At 47.6% G+C, this 20551-nt stretch overlaps 1 protein-coding gene across 1 annotated transcript in view; it reads right to left on the reverse strand.

Annotated features, from left to right (window-relative positions):
* LOC144110440 (uncharacterized) overlaps nt 1-6356 on the reverse strand; it is a 50686-nt gene extending 44330 nt beyond the window's left edge. Inside the window, exon 1 of the mRNA XM_077643337.1 lies at nt 5725-6356. Coding sequence (XP_077499463.1) covers nt 5725-5982 — 258 coding nt within the window. The 5' untranslated portion in view covers nt 5983-6356. The remainder of the gene's footprint in view (nt 1-5724) is intronic.
* Between the last annotated feature and the right edge of the window lie 14195 nt (nt 6357-20551).

The raw sequence follows: 20551 nt of genomic DNA on the forward strand, positions 1-20551 counted from the left end.
TGGAGGTACACACAGAGAAGCTGCATTTGAGCTCCTTTCTTTGTTGTGTTGTTTCATTTGCTACTATAACAACAGAATTTCAAAATGAAACAGTGTTACAATAAGTAAAATAAAATCGTGCGTACTTTTTTTTTACACATTACTCTTCGTGCCTTTGAAATCACTGCTGGCAAGGCCTCACAGTTGGCCGGTAAAATCTGTTTGGTGAACACATTCCAACTACAGTGCACTCTTCTGCGAGTGACGCTCCCCTTAAACAAGCTAACTCAAGCGTCTGGCAGGGGTATAAGGGTATCACGCACCAAACATAAGGTTAGATCAAATTTCTTTTCACTTTAACAGCCAATGTTTTAGAATGTTATAAATGATTTAAAATGTTTGCATTTACCAGTTTACTATCAATAAATCGTGCCACAAACTCATTTTTGATTAAAGGCGTTATTTTGGTGCTCCAGGGTCGAATTTACCAACTAACCCGTTTTACCTGATTTCACTGATCACCTCATAAACATCTTTCCCTGACCACAAATGTCCCTGCAAGCTGCTTTATTATTACAATAATTCTGCAGGGAACAAAAAATGATAAAGAATGTTTACTACGCTCGAATAACCTGTCACTCTTTAATTCTGTGCGGCCATGAATACTGGGTTCCATGATGAAGCCATGGGACAGATTTTATCGTGAAGTCCTCCTCACTGACCTCACATTAAAATCTGACCCATGGCTTCATTATGTGACCCACTGTTCGAGGCCGCACAGCAAAAATGATGTGACGTGCGAGTGACCTACGATGCAGTGAATAAGTTAAACACACGAAGGACATCATAGTGCCTATTCACCGAAGAGCAAGAAGGGGGAGGCAAATATGTTCTTCATAAAAAAAAGTGAGAAGTACTTTTCCTAAGCTCTATGAGCACGAGATGGTGTTATGGATTGCAGAACCTACAGCTTTACAATGACTGCATATAGGCATCTCGTTCTTCACAGGTATAAAGCAGCTGTTTTCTACAGAGCAATATTTTGGCGTACCATTCCACTTTGTTTAGGCCCCAACAGATGTGCACTGCAATTCAACCACTCTAAATTCATTACCAGGACACCATCAGCAACTCGGTTACTGAGGCATTCTCAAATAGCTTTTACACATCGTTTTTCCTGATCTTGATCCAGAACTACGGCGACTGTGCAGATCTTGTAGATACAGAGCAAGTTTATTTACATGCGCTTCCTCTGTACCCTGGTTGCCAGATGACTGAATGACCCCTTGTATTTCAAGTGAATGAAATACTTTTTGTAATCTATAAACTTAGGTTCTGTACGTTTCTCTATAAACTGACTACTGGCACAAGCATGGTCTACTGTCACGTACCCTTTCTGAAAACCAGGCTGCTCCTTAGGTTGACAAAAGAGCAACGTAGGCTCAATTTTATTAACATTTATCCTAGTAACTGTGTTGTGGGCAACAGACTGTAGGCTCGTCCGTTCACAATTTTTCATGTCTTTGACAGTGGCCTTCAGATGAATTAGAAGTGCATTAGCTTCCTTACATGCCTCTGCTATACTTCAGGTCATAAGCAGGGGTTGAACTTTGTGGTTTTCATAGTCTAAAAATTCAGTGGACTTTTTTTAAAGTGTTTACTGAGAATGTGCCTTTTGTTTCTTTCCTCGGTAAACATTATTATCAATGAAAGCATTGGAGTTTGTTTTTTGTGTGTGTGAAACAAATATCTCCCTTATATGTTCAAAAGCCACGTATGCTTTATGTTATCTTGTTTATCAGCAAAAGTACTTTATGCAAAATAATTAGCAGACAAATTGTCGCGTTTTGAGAAAATAGTTGCAATATTTAATACTACTGCCAGGCAAGATAAATGTAAAATGTTAGAATTTAACTTTGCTGTAGAGTGAAGTTACCCGCAACACTAACACAGCTAGCAGTATACGTCTTGGTTGTCGTTGAAATAAGCAGTGTGAAAGTGAAGTGACCAGCTGTAAACAAAAATGTGAATAAAAACTGATTACTAAAGAGTCCAGGGTTATGCAAAAGCCCAAATAAATCAGCAAAAGCAAATGGGCAGTAAAACATATACACTTGGCTCACTGGAGCCTTTCTATGTTACTCGCCTTCGTCGGAGCAGCCTTATCTAGTGGTAATCTGCCTCATGTACAGAAGGCGCAGGGTTCAATACCCAGTTTAGACAGGCATCCACTGGTTTCTTTCCCGTGGTCTAGCGCTCGGTTCCCTTGGGGTGAAATACTTGGTAAATGGGCCTTCAACCCAACTCAGTGCACACAAAAAAAAATTTGTGCCTTGGCTCTCTTTGGCCAAGCTTCCCTCGCCAATTCTTTCTTGTAACTGATTCGTACTTGATAGCCACCAAGGAACTGAAGGTTAGTGACCTTTTCCAGTCAAAACCAAATTTCAGAAAATTCATTTAACATATGTTTATCGCTTTTTTTTATTGGGTTGAAACCAAAAATGCCAACCCTCAGTCATCTTCAAACTACCAGCTATCCTTTATTTCCGCTACCCCAGCTCAGGTGCCACCGATTAGTGATGGCAGATGCCAGGGTGAGCAAACATCTCTTACCTTCCTTTTGTTATTTTTAAATAAATAATCACTCACTTACTTACACTCAGTCATAAGCAACGTACTGATGTTGTTAACTATGTTCTGGGATTCAAACAACTTGTCCAGCAGTATTTAGCCATGCATACCAACACATACCCCCCCTATTAACTCACTCCACTTTCAGAGCACAAGAAATGCAAACAGCAGCCGTTACACACTGTTACATGAGCTAATACTTTTTGCACCATAGGAAGGCACTATGGATGCGAGGTCCTAAATGTAAGAATTTAATTTTGCTGTGGAGTGAAGTTACCCACAACACTGACACAGCTAGCAGTACAGCTGTGGGCTGCTGCTGAGATAAGCAGCACAAGAACCAAGACAACAATCGAACTGATAGGAAAGGATAGACAGGACCAGTCCGCACAAAGGCAGAGTAGTCAGTCACTGCACCATTCTCGTTGTTTGTAGCTTGAGACTTGGAAGCACTAAATTTAGTGCTTCTAAGCAAACGCAGCCTCAAGATTTGACACAAAACAAAGAAAAGGCAAAAGACTGTCAGTGTGCATGGAGAAGTGCACGGCACTTAGAAACTCATCTAAAGAACTGGCCAAAACAGAAGACAACACGGCGAGAAAAAAAAAAGCTTAGTCATTTGATTATCATCCACCAGCCCCCTCCGTTAAGACGAATTCGTACCCGTACAACTTGCGCTGTACCGAACTACACAAAATTGCACAGTCCGTCTTTACTACTGTTCCTTTACGTGGGCCCCGCGATGCAAGAAAAATATATCAGCCCAGAAAGCGGGTCAGCCGCTATCACGTTTATGCTTGGCACCAAAGCCCTTAATCGCGACGTACACAGTACGATAAGACAACGCGTGCTGCGCGCGAAAGACAGAATAGAAACAAAGCGACAGGCCGCTGCGCGCAACCTCCGATAAAGCGGGTTCGTTCTTCGGGCACCCCGTTCCCGCGTCATGACTAAGAACAAAAAAAAAGTGCAACCGAAATAAATGCGGGAACGCGAAGGCAAAAAAAAAAAAAAGCAGCGATGCAGGCGAGCTACGATCGACCAAGTAGCACGGCGCAACACCGGGCGTAGGCTTTCATCGAAGTCCACGAAGCACGATCGGTTGCGGTGTGCTACGTAGCAGACTACACGCTGGCGCTATAGTTTTGCTTATTTCCTTATTTCCATCCCCCCCCCCCCCCCACCCTCCAGCATCGCATATGCCAAACGACGTTGCCCACCACCGAATCGTGAAGCACGCGTTGTTGCCGTCTCGCGATGATAAGGACCTCCCGACGCCGTGACTTCACGCGATTCTTTCGTTTCGTCGTTATTTTCGTACTTCGCTTTTATTTTTTGTTCTTTCTTTGTCAGATGCTTCCATGACAGATGTAGCAGTACTACGTGCACACCGTACCACTTAGTGCTGGCGCGGCAAAAAAACAACTCATCCGCCTGGCCTACCCGCACTACCTACCTAGCGTGTGCAAACCGCGCGACTACGACAGAACACAAGCACTGCCGACGAACTGCAGTGAGAAAAAAAACTCGTCTGCACAAAGAAGCGCACCGTTCTTTATGTTACTTCGCTTTCCGTGCCGTTTATATCCGGCGAGCAATTAATACCTAAGTATTGCTCCCCGACGAGGTCGGCTGTTTTTCGCCTACCTGATCACGAACTCGACAACAGGGAGATGAAGAAAATAAAAGTAAAAGCAGACGAAGCCGTGCGGCTTTGTCAGCTCCCGATTCCGACATAAGCAGCAGACGTTTTCGTTTCTAGCCGTGTCGCAGTTATTCGGCTTTCGCCTAAACCGAATAACGGGCGACCGTGTGCTTTATTATTAATAAAGCGAAACTTGGCACACGAGTCGAATGCGGTATACGCGGTGACAGCGGCTGGTGGCGAAAGCAAACACGTCCGATAGGCCTAGTGCGGGACAGTGCTCCCCCCCGTCGCGACCGTCTGGAGCAGACGAAAAGGGAATAAACAACAGCCAGAGGCGGCCCGAGTTCGATGTGCTCTCGCCGATGGAGCATCGATGGCGAGTGTGGCGGCTACAAGGAGCGCAGGATGCTGCCGCACAGACGCTACTTGACACCCGACGGAACGGAGCGGCAAGAGCGCGTCGCGGGGCTGTATGCGCGAGACAGCGCAGCAGCCGTCAGAAGCGCAGGGCTCAGGCGCGAGTCTCCCCCGCTATCGACTGGCTCGAAATGCACTGCTGTGCTTGCTTGCCCGACTGCTGGGTGCGCGACACGGACGTTGGCGATGCGAGTTTTCCTATCGCTAGGCATTATATTTTTGTTCTTTGTTTATCTTCGTTCACCCCCACGGGCGACCACAAAGGACGGGAATCGACTAGGAGCAGCTTCGAGGGGCAGTGTTCTTTCTTCGACGGAAACAAAAAAAAAATAAAGAAAAACCAGAGCACTCGGAGGAGAAGACGGGAGGGCTAGAGAGGTGAACAAATAAAGAAAGGCGCGGTACAACACGCCCGTCATAATGTCGCTGGGAAAGATGTACCGCCCTGCCAAACAAGACGTTGCATTTCGGAGCAGGAGAGTGTGGTCCCTCGAATTCGGGCACTGTGGTCGTCGGTCCGTTTGGTCCCGGACGCGAGCGAGCGAGAGAGCCGACGAGAAAACTCCATCCAAAACATTAAGGCACGGCACAGGAGAAGGGGGGTATCCATTCATCGATTTTCGGAGCCAGGAGAGCGGAGCAGGCTAGCGCAGGGCCTGCCCGCGCCGCCTGCGCCGCTCGGCAACGGCTGCAGCCGACCGGCCCCTCGCCCAGATGAACAGTCAGACACGACGGGAAGGGGGGAGGTGAAAAAAAAAAATCTGGAGTGATTTTTGTCGCGGATCGGAGAGCTGGCACGAGGGACTCTGGTTCCTTCCCACCGCGACGCGAACCACCGGCTCTCCGTGCCGAGATGCGCCGCTTTCCTCTGGCAGACAAAAGCGCTCGGTGACACCGCGCGAGAGAGCGGCCGCTTGCGCCGTTCACGTTCCCGTGCCCGCCGGAACATTTTTTCTCCTTTCTTCCGCCGGCGCGGCGCGCTCGGCCGGCTGGGAAAAAAGCGGAACAAGCGAAAACGGGCCGAGCGAAAACTCGGCCGGCATACTCACCGCGGCTCCGTCGTTCGGATAGCCGATCGAGTATTGCTGTTCAATGCGACTACCAGCGGATCCAGCTTCCCTCCATGTCGGCGGACTTTCGACCACTTTCTGCAGCACGCCGTCCCTTTGCAGCCGGTAGAGCACACTGTTGATTGTCTTCTTGGGTTGCTTGATCACGCGACAAAGGTCCACTGTGCGCACATTTTCGCCGGGATGCGAGTGAAAATAATTAAGGAGTTGAGTACGGACATCCCAAACGTCCACCATGTTTGTTTGGGACCCCCCCTATGAGCGCAAGGGGAAAAAAAAAAAGAAGACAGTGGCGTTGGTTGCCCCTCTCCGTCGGTCGGTGGCGCTGCGGGCGGCAGTGGTGGTCGCTTGGCTTGCCTGCTGCTTCTCCGCGGCGGCGGCTTCCACAAAGCGAGAGACGCACACAAAGGGGAGCGATGCGTCTCCGGTGTGGCGCGGAGGGGCCGCGCGCGGGCTTAGCGCCGCCCTAGCCCACCCGAGGCCTGCCCCGTTGGCCGGCGGATCCTACCACCTTGCATGGCGAGCTTTCGTCCGTTTCGTCCACCGCTCGCTGCTGACCGGGCGTCTTTGCTGCGGGAGCGGCGGCGGCGGCCGGCACGGAAACTCGCGTCGAGGAAGAAGGCAAAAAAGAAAGAGAAAGTGTTGCGAGAGTGGAATAGTCGAGCCAAGCCGAGCCGCGAAGAGAGCTTGGCTTGGCGTCGCCTTCGCATGAGGGCGCTAAGAATTGCTCCTCACCACCATCATCATCCACAAGTTGTGACGCACTAATGACGCATGCTGCCAGCTGCAGCTGGAACATCCTTTGGCGTCTGCTAGAGCGCTGGGCTGTGCTATTCAGTTTTTCAGGAAAACAGAAGTTCGCCGCCTCCTTAGCGTCAATTAAACCTGCAGAATCAAATCACGTGTGTATTGAAAGGAAAACTTCACTTTGGAGCCCACACTAATTATTCTTCATAGAGAAAGTAGAACGACAACTTTCTCAAGGTCGCCAAAGAAATGCATTGTGTGATAAACCAGCAGTATTGGAACAGAACACAGGTTAGATGCAAATGCTACCAATTTTAACACCTAGTAAAACACTGCTTCAAAGTCCAGCTGTCTCCATTTGCCAACTTCTGACCGATGAGTAGTTGTATCATACCCACAGGAAACATTTTACACCTATGGGTTTCCCGACTTTGTTCTTGAACATGAGCTTAACAAAGTGTTTAGCATTAGGTATGTTAAAAATCGCTGCTCTGCTAATGCAAGAACGCAAAGCTCGAACACCTGATCATCTTTCAAAAATAAAAGGTTCTTAAACCATGTCCCTTAATTAAACACTGCATATGCTAAGACAGCTGCTTCCACCTTTCATATCTTCGAAAGATTGGAACACCTACCGCCTGCAAATACTGAAAAGAAAAATGTGTTCCACTGTTCAGGCACAGCCTTTTGTTCTTTAATTTAATGGCACATTTTGTGATCAGTACTCTTTCCCAAAATCAGTCTGCAACCACTGGCAGCTTCCATTTTAATACACTAATCTTACCCTCACAAGATTCAACATTACAGCATGTTACATAGATGTCCCTGTTAGAACACTGAGGCAACACTAAAGATGTGCTGAAATGATATAGAAAAGTTGCCACGAAAACTGCTGAAGCGTATAAATCCTTCCTGTGAAGAGTTCAGCTCTACTTTTCGGGGATGTCAACAGAATGTCACTGAATTGTTATAGGACATCCCAAAGATGTCATACAGGCACGCCATCTGTTTACTCTATATATGTTGTTTCAGGTTTTTCACAGAAGCAATCTGTTAATGTAGCCATGTTCCAAGGCAAATGATTTATTGCACACAAAGATACAGTGTACATCATTCATCCACACAGCAAGTGATGGCAAATGGGAGTCCTCACTTGAATGCAAAGGCGAAGTTTCCCATCATCCATTCCTTCCTCACTGCCTTCTGCATGGCACATTGAGATGTAATGAGCACAATGCAAACACCAGGGTACACCATCCTTGACGATGATAAAATGTAAAAAAATCATTGAAGTTCAGCGTTCAAACTCCACTGATAAAGTATCAATTTAGCGATTTCAGACTGTCATACAGCTCATATTCATCGAGCAGGTGATTGACATTAGGAGAAATAATTTACACCCTGAAATACCCATCACGTGCCCATGGTTAAATAGAAACAGTGCAAAAGAACTGAGAAATAGGACAAAATGATTTGGTTTACATAACTGATGAAAATTATAGAACATAAAACAGCAGACAGTCCAGCAAGGCTCCCTATAATATAGACAATGCCAAAATAATATGAACTGATTTGAAATACAGGGTCAGATGTGGTTATCGTAGCATGAACATTTAGTGCAAATGACTTCCTAGACCATTTTATCAGTTGTCTGAAATAAATGTCGATTTTAAGTTGTTGCAGCTGGCAGCAAAGATTTCTTTTACTGAATAAGACTACCCACATGCAAAGAACACCAATTTCGCTTTTACCAAAGTGTAGTAGCCATATTTGGCAGTGCCAGTTTCAAATGTGCAGAGCATGTTGTTCACATTAGGCAATAAATTTGTTTTGGTAAAGATTCACCAAAATTGCTAATGCCCTTTCAAGCAACCAACAGCAGTCTAGTTGCTTGTAGATTTCAGAACTTGTAGCCGAGATCACTTCTCTATTGTTGTATTCCAATAAGCAATCTAGAACAAGTTTTCCTGTTCCGTAAAACTGAAGAGCATATGTTTCAATGACTTATCTGCATTCAGATAGCGAGTTATGATAGGACTGTGGCAGATATTCTGCTTCTTCACATATTCAAGACAACGCTGTGATTCACCAGTTACAATACACCATAAAATGCAGATTGTGAAGCTGCCTCACTGATCCATCTCGTTTGCTCACAACTTTTCAGCCAGTCACTTTCTACTGTGACTAATCTTTATCTAGTGTTTTGGGGGTAATTTGTAGAATATCTTGGCTGTTCCAAAGATAGGGTGATAGCACTGGGGAGGCACAGAAACGAGTGTGCGGGTTGCTGGAAAGGGGTGCCGTGTTTTTTTTTTTCGGCTACTGTCTCAACCGTGTGAAAGTGGTGCTTACATTGGATGTTTCTTTTTTTTTTTTCTCTCTCTTTCTCATATTTTTGAGTAACCCTCCAACTGAGAAAAAAAAGGACGGAAAATAGGCTACTGGCTCCAGACAAACTGCACTATGTTATGGTTGGCACATGAGGAATCCCATTGTGCTCACTAGTGGATGCTAGCGTGAAGACACTGCTGCACAGTGAGTGGACTAATCACTCTTGCCGAGACGAAAAACGACCCTGAGCATACAGATGGTCTGCTCGGACATTAAATCTGGGTGCACACTTCCAGGTACACAGCAATCCAAAGCAGGCCCTGTGATAGAGATGCCACCATGTACAACCCGGCAGGTACTGGCTAATCCCGCTTTGAGGTTGACTAATGGACCCGGCCATTGTCACTGGAAGAGCCACCATCCTTCGCTCCCCCGTTCTCACTTGTGGATCTCTTTCATTGCTTTCTTGCCTTGGAAGGGGCGTCAGTTAAGGGAAAGACAGGAAGCAAAGATGACAGAATAAGTGCATGCAACAGAGAGCTCAGGGAACTGATTTGCCCCGGCCAGGCAGATGATCGGTCATATATACGCTCAGCGGTAGTCGGCAGTCATGTGTTTTGGAAAGTGGTTAACTTTTTACTTGGAAGTTGTCCAAGTAGCAGGAGTGTTGAAGCTAAGCCAGCAAGGTTTGAAGTGAGCCTGAAGATACGCTTTGAATGTAAACCATTTCTGTATATGGCTTAACAACATTTCTGAGAAATCCATTAATTACATGAGGACGACCCGCGATGTGCTGACGTTCTCACTCGTAACGGACAACCCCCCAAGGTTTGTCACGAGACCTACACCACCCCATTGCTCTAATACCCGGCGAGATCGCAGTTGGAGAGGAAGTAACACTGTCAGAATCAAATTAATATCGTGATTGATGTGGCCAACAGGATTGAGATGCGGAACTTGTCTTTTGTAAGGGGTCTGAAGACTAAGGGACAGCTGACTACACAAGGTGAGAAGGCACTGGGCTAGTGAACTGCATGAAATAGCAGAGGCACTACTCTATATTTGTAGCTGATCACTGGCAATGTCATGGAGTCTGGCACCTCTTCCGGCAGCGGTGAAAATCAAGGACGGCACCAGGGCATTCGTAGTTCGTTGGGGGTAGACAACCAGAAGTGGTGGGGTTAAAATGCTGGGTATGCATGTTGCCTCCGTGGCATTGATTTCATATAAATAAATGAACAAAATGCAGTGGGTGTGCAGCATGGGGCCGAATACGGGCTGCACTATCAAATGTACTCCTTGTCTGGGTCTTATAATGAACTGCACATCTCCAACCAAAAATTTTAACTTTAACCCAACGTTTTGAGATCTCAGTGGGAGAGGAAATAATACTGTCAGAATCAAATTAATATCGTGATTGATGTGGCCAACAGGATTGAGATGCGGAACTTGTCTTTTGTGAGGGGTCTGAAGACTAGGGGACAGCTGACTACACAAGGTGAGAAGGCATTGGGCTAGTGAACTGCATGAAATAGCAGAGGGACTACTCTATATATGTAGCTGAGCACTGCCAATGTCATGGAGTCTCAAGGATGGCACCAGGGCTTTGTTGGGGGTAGACAACCAGAAGTGATGGGGTTAAAATGCTGGGTAGGCAGTTGCCTCCATGTGACTGACTGAGGGGTGACTGAGAGCAGTAGCTAGTGTCTTTTAAGTATGGAGGGGGGGAGGGGGTCAAAGGAATGCCAGCTGTGATGCCAAAGGGGCTGGGGAAGGGGTTTAGGCTGTTCCGCTCCCCAGAGGGCAATCCAGTAGCCCAGGACTTCCAAGAAATCAACTTCCAAGAAACCAGCATCCTTGGAACCGAAACAAATTACCACAAAAGGCTCTTTCTGAAATCCTGGCACATCCTAACCACCCCAAACCTGCCCCCAGTATATGCCCAGGGTCTTCCATGCAGTGCAGCCAGCGTGACTAACAGCCTAAACCCCCTCCCCCGCGCCTTTCCTGTCACAGCGGTCGTTCCTTTGACTCCCCCCTCCCCTCCATACTTAAAAGACGCTAGCTACTGCCATCAGTCACCCCTGATGAAGGCGGCTTGAAACGTTGGGTTAAAGTTAAAATTTTGGTTGGAGATGTGCAGTTCATTGTCTTCAAACCCAAGCAGACAGGCAAATCTGTCAAAATGTTTAGTTGTCAGGGTCTAAACGAAGTGCTCGTCAAATATTTCCTCTCCTCGTGAAAATTTCGGATGGATGCCATGATGATAGTAACGGCGCCAAGAGGAGCCATCACTGCAGCATCCATCAGGAGCCATTACTGCAGGAGGACGGGCATCGAAAAGGGGCATGCTCCCGGTGCTGTATTGTTCCCCCTTTGAAGCTCACTGAAAGAATTTCAAAGCGTGAAGAAAAGGGGTTTGGGGGGCGCTGAAAGGGAAACTTAAACCGCGAACAAAAGTGGAGGGAACCTGCAAGAGCTTAAGCCATGAAAAAAAACAAGTCCCCGAGAGCCAGCCCCGCAGTGCTCCTATTGTAAACCAGACCCCGCCCGCGCAAGCGCGGATATCTGCGCCGCGCCTCGCGCATGCGCAGACAGGCTCCAGCGTACGCCTAGATAGGATGTGTCCATCGAGTTGGGGCTTTACGTCTTAATTGAGCATGGCATGCAATGACGACGTCTTGTTCGAGGTTTGCAACCAAGACAGCGCTCTCAGCCAGCTAGCTGGTAGAAACAGTGAGGGAGGGAAAACCATGCAGAAAAACCACACGAGGTAAATAAAAATGCGTTGAAGCATGGCACGGCAGGTAGAAATAAGACCAACGATCACCTTCAAAGCTACAATCTCAAGCATCGAATGATGTTGTGATAAGACATGTTCACATTGGGTACCTACGTCAAAAAAAAAACATCGTCAAAGGCCTTATGAAGAAAACGGGATGCAATGACGACGTCTTAATTGTTCGAGGTGCGCAAAAAGAGAGCGCTCTCAGCCAGCTAGCCATAGGCTATAGCTGATAAAAAACGGTGATTAAGAGAAAACCATGAAGCAAAAAAAACACGAGGGAAAAACATGACATGGCAGGTAGAAATAAGGCCAAGGATCACCTTCGAAGGTAGAGTCTCAAGCGCCGTTGATTTCGCGCTTTTTTCTTCAGCGCACGCTTTTCCTCATCTATTATCTGATACTTTCGCGCCACTGCCGCACTACTGCGCATACGCGGCACAGAATCTCAAGCACCGTTGATATCGCGCTTTTCCTCATCTATTTTCTGTCATACCTTCGTGCCACTGCCCCACTGCTGCTCATACGCGGCACACAACCGCCCAGCATATTCTAGTGCAATAGAATATAGAATACTGAGCCCAGCTGGCCCAGCCCGGCGCACGCCCCGCCGCCACTACACTACCGCCGCCCTGCCGCCCATTCGCTCGATCCGAGAGGCGCGCGCGTAGTTTGCAATAAATGCCAGTGGCTTCATTTTTATTTCATTTGAATAAATGTATTTGATTATACGCTACTTAAAACATTTATTATTTTTGAGGCTGAAGATTCATATTGTAGCAGTTTTACATTTCACAAGTGTCATTTCCATTTTATTTTTTAATATAATAATAATAATAATAATTGGTTTTGGAGGAAAGAAAATGGCGCAGTATCTGTCTCATATATCATTGGACACCTGAACCGCGCCGTAAGGGAAGGGATAAAGGAGGGACTGAGAGAAGAAAGGGAGAAAGAGGTGCCGTAGTGGGGGGGGCTCCGGAATAATTTCGACCGCCTGGGGATCTTTAACGTACACTGACATCGCACAGCACATGGGCGCCTTAGCGTTTTGCCTCCATAAAAACGCAGCCGCCGCGGTCGGGTTCGAACCCGGGAGCTCCGGATCAGTAGCCGAGCGCGCTAACCACTGAGCCACCGCGGCGGGTCTTTTTTAATATCAAAACCGAAACTGATGACGTTCGTCATTGTCATCACTTATTGGCGAGTGATAAGAGATAAGTCCCAAAATCCAAACCAAAGTTATGATCGCCTCTATGGAGGAAAAAAAACTTTTTTTTTTCCTCCATGATCGTCTCCCAAGCGGCGGAGCGGGCGCGGCATCATCGGTCCGTTCGTAGCTAAGTGGAGGCTTTGTTTTGTTTTTGTTTTCTTGATAGATTAGAGAGCGGCGGCAGATTTAAACAGGCGGTAGGACTGGCGAAGTAGATTAGGGAAGTACGTTTTGGTGCGTTAAAGCTAGCGAAGGAGAAAGGTTAGCGCTGGGCCCATGTAGGGTTAGCGTGAACCATGTGCTAGGCCTTTATTTAAGATTTTCTTTTTCTCTCCCTCTTTCTTGTGTAATTTGGTCTTGGGCGGGCAGGTTACTGTTCTGTCTGGTGTGTCTTCATTTTTTGTATGTTTTTGATCTTGGGCACGCACGATATCGTTGGCTGATTTTGTTTGTTTGTTTGTTTTACTCGGACGAGCAGAAAATGTATTGGCGGGGCATGGTTCGCCCGGCGAAAAAAGCCAAGGAGGAAGGAGGAGACCTCGTCCAATACGAAACATACAATAGATGGTGCTTCCTGGACGAGACGGGGTTCGCAAGTGTGACGCGTGGGCAGAGGCGTCGGCGTTGCGAGCGAAACATCACGGGCATGGCTCTGGAAGGTGGCCCCCAGCGAGTAACCTAGGAGGCAGAAAAACTGGTAATGGCGCAAGAAACGGGGACACAGAAGGCACACAAAAGACAGGACTGACGCCACAAAAGACAGGACTGAGGCAGATGGGCCACCTGGGTCACGTGACCTAGGTAGACTCGGACTCCACCTACTGACTGTCCAATGCCTTCTAGTGTGATGGAATCGGCTTCCTTCCTGATGTTACAGAAAGGGATGCGAGGTCCATTCTATTTAGTCTTAAACGAAGCAAATGTGCAGGTCACGACGGCATTATGTTTTCAGACTTGTGAAGAAACTTTTGGGTGTATTAAAGGTATGCTCTTAGCTGCTCTGAACAGTTTGATCTCGAGGGATGTAACAGTGACTTTGATGAAAACTGCTAAAGTTATACCTCCGTGCAAGAAACGGTCCGGAAACATTAAGAATAATTGTAGACCCATCTCAATCCTGCCATGCATTGTCCAAATTTTAGAAAGGATTTACTGCTTGGTATGACAATTTTTTTAATGTTCACAGCGTACTATCACCTTGCCAGAGTGGCTTCATGTCAGGAAAAAAAACAGCAGTCCTTCTTGAAGAATATTCTGACGTGCTCACTTCAGCGTTTGATGAGAACCAAGTCGTCTGCTCACTTTTTTCTTGACGTTAGCAAGGCTTTTGATATCATTTGCCACATTCTTCTGATCAGTAAGTTTTCAGAGCTGGAGTTTCGCGGCTCCTTTTTGTTATTGCTTAGTAAATTTTTACATGGTAGGCGTCAATATGTATCAATTTCAAGGTCACATAGCGATTTCACGATAATCGAAGCCAATGTCCCGCAATGTTCTATTTTGAGTCCTTTGTTTAACTTATATTTTAAATGATTTTGCAGACACGGTGCCTATCTCATTTTTCCAATATATACTGACGGCAATGTTATTGTTTCATACGTGCATAGTTTAGTGTAACTGCAGTGTCACGGGTTCTGCTACCGGCATGCGCCGGCACGCAGATCTATTGGTGCTGGCTACGCCTGAATACGCTGCAAGATCCGATAGAGCGGCTTGGTCTCTTCGAGGACAAGTAATAAACGCACCCCTAGAGATGGTGCAGGTGCTATGCAGATACAAGCTATAGCGCAGTGGTAATGCGGCTAAGCGACGCCGACAGCCCTGCAGGTGGATGTTTCAAAAACGGCCACCGGTGGGGCATGTGAGACACAGGTTGCTCTTCCCGAGATCCTGTAATGCCCATGTCCAACATTCATGGACAAAGAAATTCGAATATTGGAAGACTGTAACGTACTGTTAATGAAATATTGAAGGTGATGGCCCGTTCTTCCGATGTGTAATCATCATCAGCATCCTGACTGCGCCCACTGCAGGACAAAGGCTTCACCCATATCTCTCCAATTAAGCCTGTCCTCTGCCAGGCGGGGCCACTCTATCACCACCAACTTCTTAATCTCATCCGCCCACCTAACTTTCGGCCGCCCCCTGCTACGCTTGCCTTCTCTTGGAAGCCATTCCGTTACTGTTAAAGGGGCCATGAAAGGGGGTCTCAACAAATATGCGATGTACTTAGGATGCTAAAGGACGCCGCTTCACAAACATCCCCCAGCGAGAATTTTTTGGATGCGCTTGGTAGAAGCACAGTTATCTGTAGTCAAAATTTGAATTTCCGCGTCTTCCCGCCTTTCCCTCTCCTCTCGCCACTTTTTACGCGCTGAAATGTCGGCGCTCCGCCTCCGGCCCTTCGCACTCGCCCCCTCCGCCGGCTGCCGACGCGCGCGAACCAATGCTAGCAGTCCGCTGCTGACGTAACGAGCGCTACATGACGTAACGAGCGCGGATGCTGACGTAACGAGCGCGGATTCGGGCGAAAGCGTAGCACCGCACGTCGCCGTTAGGCTAGGAAACGGGCAGTTTTAAAAATTGTACTGTGAATTTTCGGCTCGCTTTCGAGGTCTCGTACGCAGCACGTTGGCCTGTACTCTACATAATGCGAGCATTTTATAGACAACCTCGAACACCATTTTCAGGGACCCTTTGAAGACTATCGCTATTCGCACATGTCCTGCTCAAGTCCAATTTCTCCCTCTCGATTTCGACTTTAGTCGGATACAGATCAAGAACGCCGCGGCTTTTCCCCGGCAAAGGACCCCCTTCCAGCCAAAGGCGTCGGCCGATTCTATGACCCCGTTAGCGTGAAAAAGCAGGGAGAGGAGCCACAATGTACAGAGTGGTCTCCCTCTATCCCCGACCATAGAAGGAAGGGATTATCCCATTTCATCTACCACTCCCTGCTTTGTCACGCTAGCAGGGTCATGAGTATCGGCCGACGCTATTGGCTGGAAAGCGGTCCTTTGACGAAGAAAAGCCGCTGCGTTCGCAAGTTGTGTCCGACTATAGGATATCATTAACCCGCGTTTGTTCCCTTACGAGACTGTTGAACATTACTTTGCTTTTCTGCATATCAATTATTAGACCCACCGCTCTGCTCTGTCTAAGTCATTGGTCGTGCTTTGCAATTCATCTCCTGAGTGAAGTTAGCAAGGCGTTCTCATCAGCGAATTGCAGATAACTAAGGTATTCTCCGTATTAACTATTATCCCCAACTGGTCCCACTCCAGACCTAGGAACACCTCCTGTAAACAGGCGGCGAACAGCATTGGTGAGATCATGTCTCGCCAAAAAAAAAAAAATCTTTAAATTTAAAAAAAAAATTTTTCATCGTTCGCATCGAGCAATTCAGACTGCCATTGAAGGTAGCAAAAGCATTAATAGCAAAAAATACTCAAGCCTGCCGACGAGAGATCTGCAGATATATTTAATGTTATAGCGAAATCTTATTATGTATAAAAAAGTGCGTTCATACGCTCTTTCCCGTTCAAAAATGCTTTTGTCCAGAATTGTTGGGTATGCGGCATGGGCAGTTTGCTCCCACTCAGGTGGGCAGGTTTCGATGACATCACAAAGTCCCGGGACCTCACTCGATCAATCAGCGTATTTCGTGAAAGAAAAAAAAAACATTTTTTTTGCTGAGATGACGACCTAAATGCAATCACAAGTTTTTCACCACCAACATGAACGCGGTAAGAGGCCAATAATAATAATAATTGGTTTTGGGGGAAAGGAAATGACGCAGTATCTGTCTCATATATCGTTGGACACCTGAACCGCGCCGTAAGGGAAGTGATAAAGGAGGGAGTGAAAGAAGGAAGGAATAATGAGGTACCGTAGTGGAGGGCTCCGGAATAATTTCGACCACCTGGGGATCTTTAACGTGCAGAGGCCACACGCAATGCTCAAATCGATGAAGAGCGGGCAATCGTTACGACTCATTAAAGAGCAGTAGCAGTGAGGGACGCTGAAGGCTCTGCTCGGAGAGCATAAATTCCAGAAGCGACAGAAAGCAGCGGCACTTAACTGGAAGAAAAGCGGCTTATCATGGGAAAGTGGTCACGGAGATGCTGCCCAGCTCGAAGAAGCGCAGCAGACTTGGCAGATACCAGAGGGCGGCTACCTGCGCCTTCCCAGCAATGCATTAACGCTTACGCTTACTCTCGGCGATCGGATCGACGGAGTTTTAGCCTGTAGGTTGTACATTAGCAGCGATGCGTCTCTCTGCTCCTATAGGCGCCAGTGCGAATACGAAGGGACGCTGCTGGCCGGTTACGACAAGACATGCCCACCGCGTCTCTCCAGGCCAGGCTCTTCCTTGCGAATACCGCTTAAGTGTGCAAAAATTAGAAGATACCAGACCCAATGGGCACTGAACGTCCTGCAGACATCCTGAACATCCACAGGAGTTTCAAGGCCCATTGGGAGAAATGAAGCAGTCTTCAGTTACGGCGCTTTGTTGTCATAGCCATGGCCGGTTTGCATCAAGCGGCCGTGTCATAACTCAGTAATGTCATAAAGCAAAATACTATACAAAAGCACGACCACAAAACACATTTGCTAACAGTTTTATTTACGCAAATACAGATCTACAGCTACTATCCTCCACCACACAAACCCACACGTAAAAAAAGCGCAAAATATCTACTTATCGAATATAGGCCGACTCTATATTGTCGTGCCGACCGCGATTCAAATAACAGGGCATGCGTGCAGTACAAGAAAGAGCAAACTGAAGATAATTGACAAAACTGCGACGAAAACGCTAACGGCAACTGATGGTGGGCCTCCGGACATACGGCGCCTCCTCCGGCGTTCACGGGGGTCGAAACTGCGATCACCTCTTCCGTCACTGATCAGTGTCACTACTGTCGATGCCGTGATGGGCGAGCACATACGCACCCCCGTATTCCCCCTAGAGCACACAACAACAAATACTTGTACGTCCAACAGGCCCTCAGCTACGAGCGGGCTCTGCATCTCCCAACCGAAATCGACTTCAGTCGCGTTCAGGTCGGCATTACTCTTGAGGTATCGCGTACCAGTACAGCTCTCCTGGAGGAGGCCTTCTCTAGGAGCCAAGTTCGAAAACGAACCTTTCAAGACGTCGGCCACAATGTCTATAGGCGGCGAACTGTTTCGAGGCAAGGGTTTCCCAACGACGGCATAAATATCGTCGATAACTATGGGGTCTACAGCTACGACAGAACATGTAAGCACCTTGTCCGAAGAGGTAACCGTGACAGTCGGGGAGACGCTTTGGTTCTGAACGTACCCGGCACTGGAACGCCACTCAAGGCTGTTACACTGCACGGGCTCGGATGATTGCGGGGTGGCCGCTTTCAGAGTTACTTTGGCCGACTTCTGTATGGACGAGCATTTTTTCTGGGCGGCTTCTTTGACGCATGCCACGACAAACACTTGCGCATCGACTGGGGTGGCCTCCTCTGACTTCCATTCCACGGTGACGTCAGTTTTGTTCAAGTCCGTGGTGCTCCTTAGATACTTTGTGGGAGGAGTTGTAACGGGGCAGCCAGCTTCCTGCAGATCGTCTTTGAGACCAGAAAACGAACCTTTCAGGTGGTCGGTCACGGTGGTCGTCGGCACTCTGGTGTCATCCTTGAACTTTGCAACCACGAGATAAAGCTCCTCCATCATTAAGCTTCCTTTCACTTTGACGGTACAGGTGAGGGTCTGGTCAGTCGCAGTTGCTGTCACGTCAGCTTCGGCACTTTTGTCCGGCCCTGTGTACGTCTGAGAGCCAGGAGGAGGAGCCCACTCAAGGCTGTTGCAATTCACGGGCTCGGACACAGACGTATAAAAAATGCACGAGAGAAACAGCTGGAGTCTGAAAAGCGCCGAAGCAGCCATGGCGTGGCTATTTTCTTCTTTCTCCTTCTCTTCGATGGGAGAGCCACCCGATTCTTGGCCGATCCCCCAGTGTGGGTATGTGCCATCTTTTGATAGGCTAACAACAACAACAACAACGACTGAAATACTTCTCAGAATTTCTGTCGCACTGAGGAAGCTTCAATTTGTGCTTCAAAATATCTTGCGCGAAAATAGTTTTTTTTACTTTAATTGGTAACCCGACCGCGGCGGCTGCGTTTTTATGGAGGAAAAACGCTAAGGCGCCCGTGTGCTGTACGGTGTCAGTGCACGTTAAAGATCCCCAGGTGGTCGAAATTATTCCGGAGCCCTCCACTACGGCACCCCTTTCTTCCTTTCTTCTTTCACTCCCTCCCTTATCCCTTCCCTTACGGCGCGGTTCAGGTGTCCAACGATATGTGAGACAGATACTGCGCCATTTCCTTTCCCCAAAAACCAATTATTATTATTATTATTACTTTAATTGGTATATTTTAGCATGTTACGATTTTATATAGGACGCTATATCCTTATTTGCGAATGAACGCTATCCAAGCTAAGTACGATGCCCACTCGTCAGCATTTCCGTGCTGGATAAGGCACTGCTTAAAAACTGGAATAGAGGCGACTGCGTTTTTATGGAGCCGAAACGCTAAGGCGCCCGTGTGCTGTGCGATGTCAGTGCGCGTTAAAGATCCCCAGGTGGTCGAAATTATTCCGGAGCCCTCCACTACGGCGCCTCTCTCTTCCTTTCTTCTTTCACTCCCTTCCTTTATCCCTTCCCTTACGGCGCGGTTCAAGTGTCCAACGATATATGAGACAGATGCTGCGCCATTTCCTTTCCACAAAAACCAATTATTATTATTAGTAGTAGTGCGCCTAGAGAAATTTCTAGGTTCTGTGCGTAGAATGGGGAGACGGCATTAAAGGGTTAATTTTAGTCTGTTCAGGAGGTGTCCAAATGGGAGGATTATGTTTTAGTTTCATTCATGTGTGAGTGTACATTTCTAAGTCTGTGTCATAAAAATATAATGGAAAACACCATGGAAAAGAGGCCCTAGCCAGGTTTCGCTTTCGCTCGCTGCGCAGCGTATCGCAAGTGCCGGAAATCTGAGGTGCGCCTCGGGCGCAACTATACGGAACCTATGGAACCTCGTTGCGGATACCGCTAGAGGCGCCGCACAGGCGCTGCGCTCGTGCACACACGTTCACTTTAAAAACAGCACTGATCAAGCCATGGCTCTCAGTCTGGGAACTATGAAGGGCCAAATTCCCAAGATTCATTGCACAAAAGGGCCCTCGGCAATAGAAGGCAGCGGCCGCGCAGCGGCGTCAGAGGAGGACTGCTTGCAGAGCTCTTTGATATTCCCAGTTGCGAAACTTCCCACAGGGTCCATGTATCAAAAAACGGCGAAATGAAGTGGCCAAAATTCGGGTTTTTACGGATCTGGATGGCTTGTGGAGCCTGAGCATGTGACGTCACGCTCCCTCCTAGTTTTTTTTTCCCTACATGTATGAATAAATACCCGTGTGGCAAATCAATAATTTTAAGCTCTCTTCGGTACGGTGATACCTGGGATCGAAGAAAGCAGTTTGTTTCAGAGGACGTAAGGTACCCGGATTGCGCAACAAACGGAACGTACCCGCCGCGGTGGCTCAGTGGTTAGGGCGCTCGACACCTGATCCGGAGTTCCCGGGTTCGAACCCGACCGCGGCGGCTGCGTTTTTATGGAGGAAACACGCTAAGGCGCCCGTGTGCTGTGCGATGTCAGTGCACGTTAACGATCCCCAGGTGGTTGAAATTATTCAGG

The sequence above is a fragment of the Amblyomma americanum genome, chromosome 11 (genome assembly GCF_052857255.1).
Source record: "Amblyomma americanum isolate KBUSLIRL-KWMA chromosome 11, ASM5285725v1, whole genome shotgun sequence".
NCBI classification, from domain to species: domain Eukaryota; kingdom Metazoa; phylum Arthropoda; class Arachnida; order Ixodida; family Ixodidae; genus Amblyomma; species Amblyomma americanum.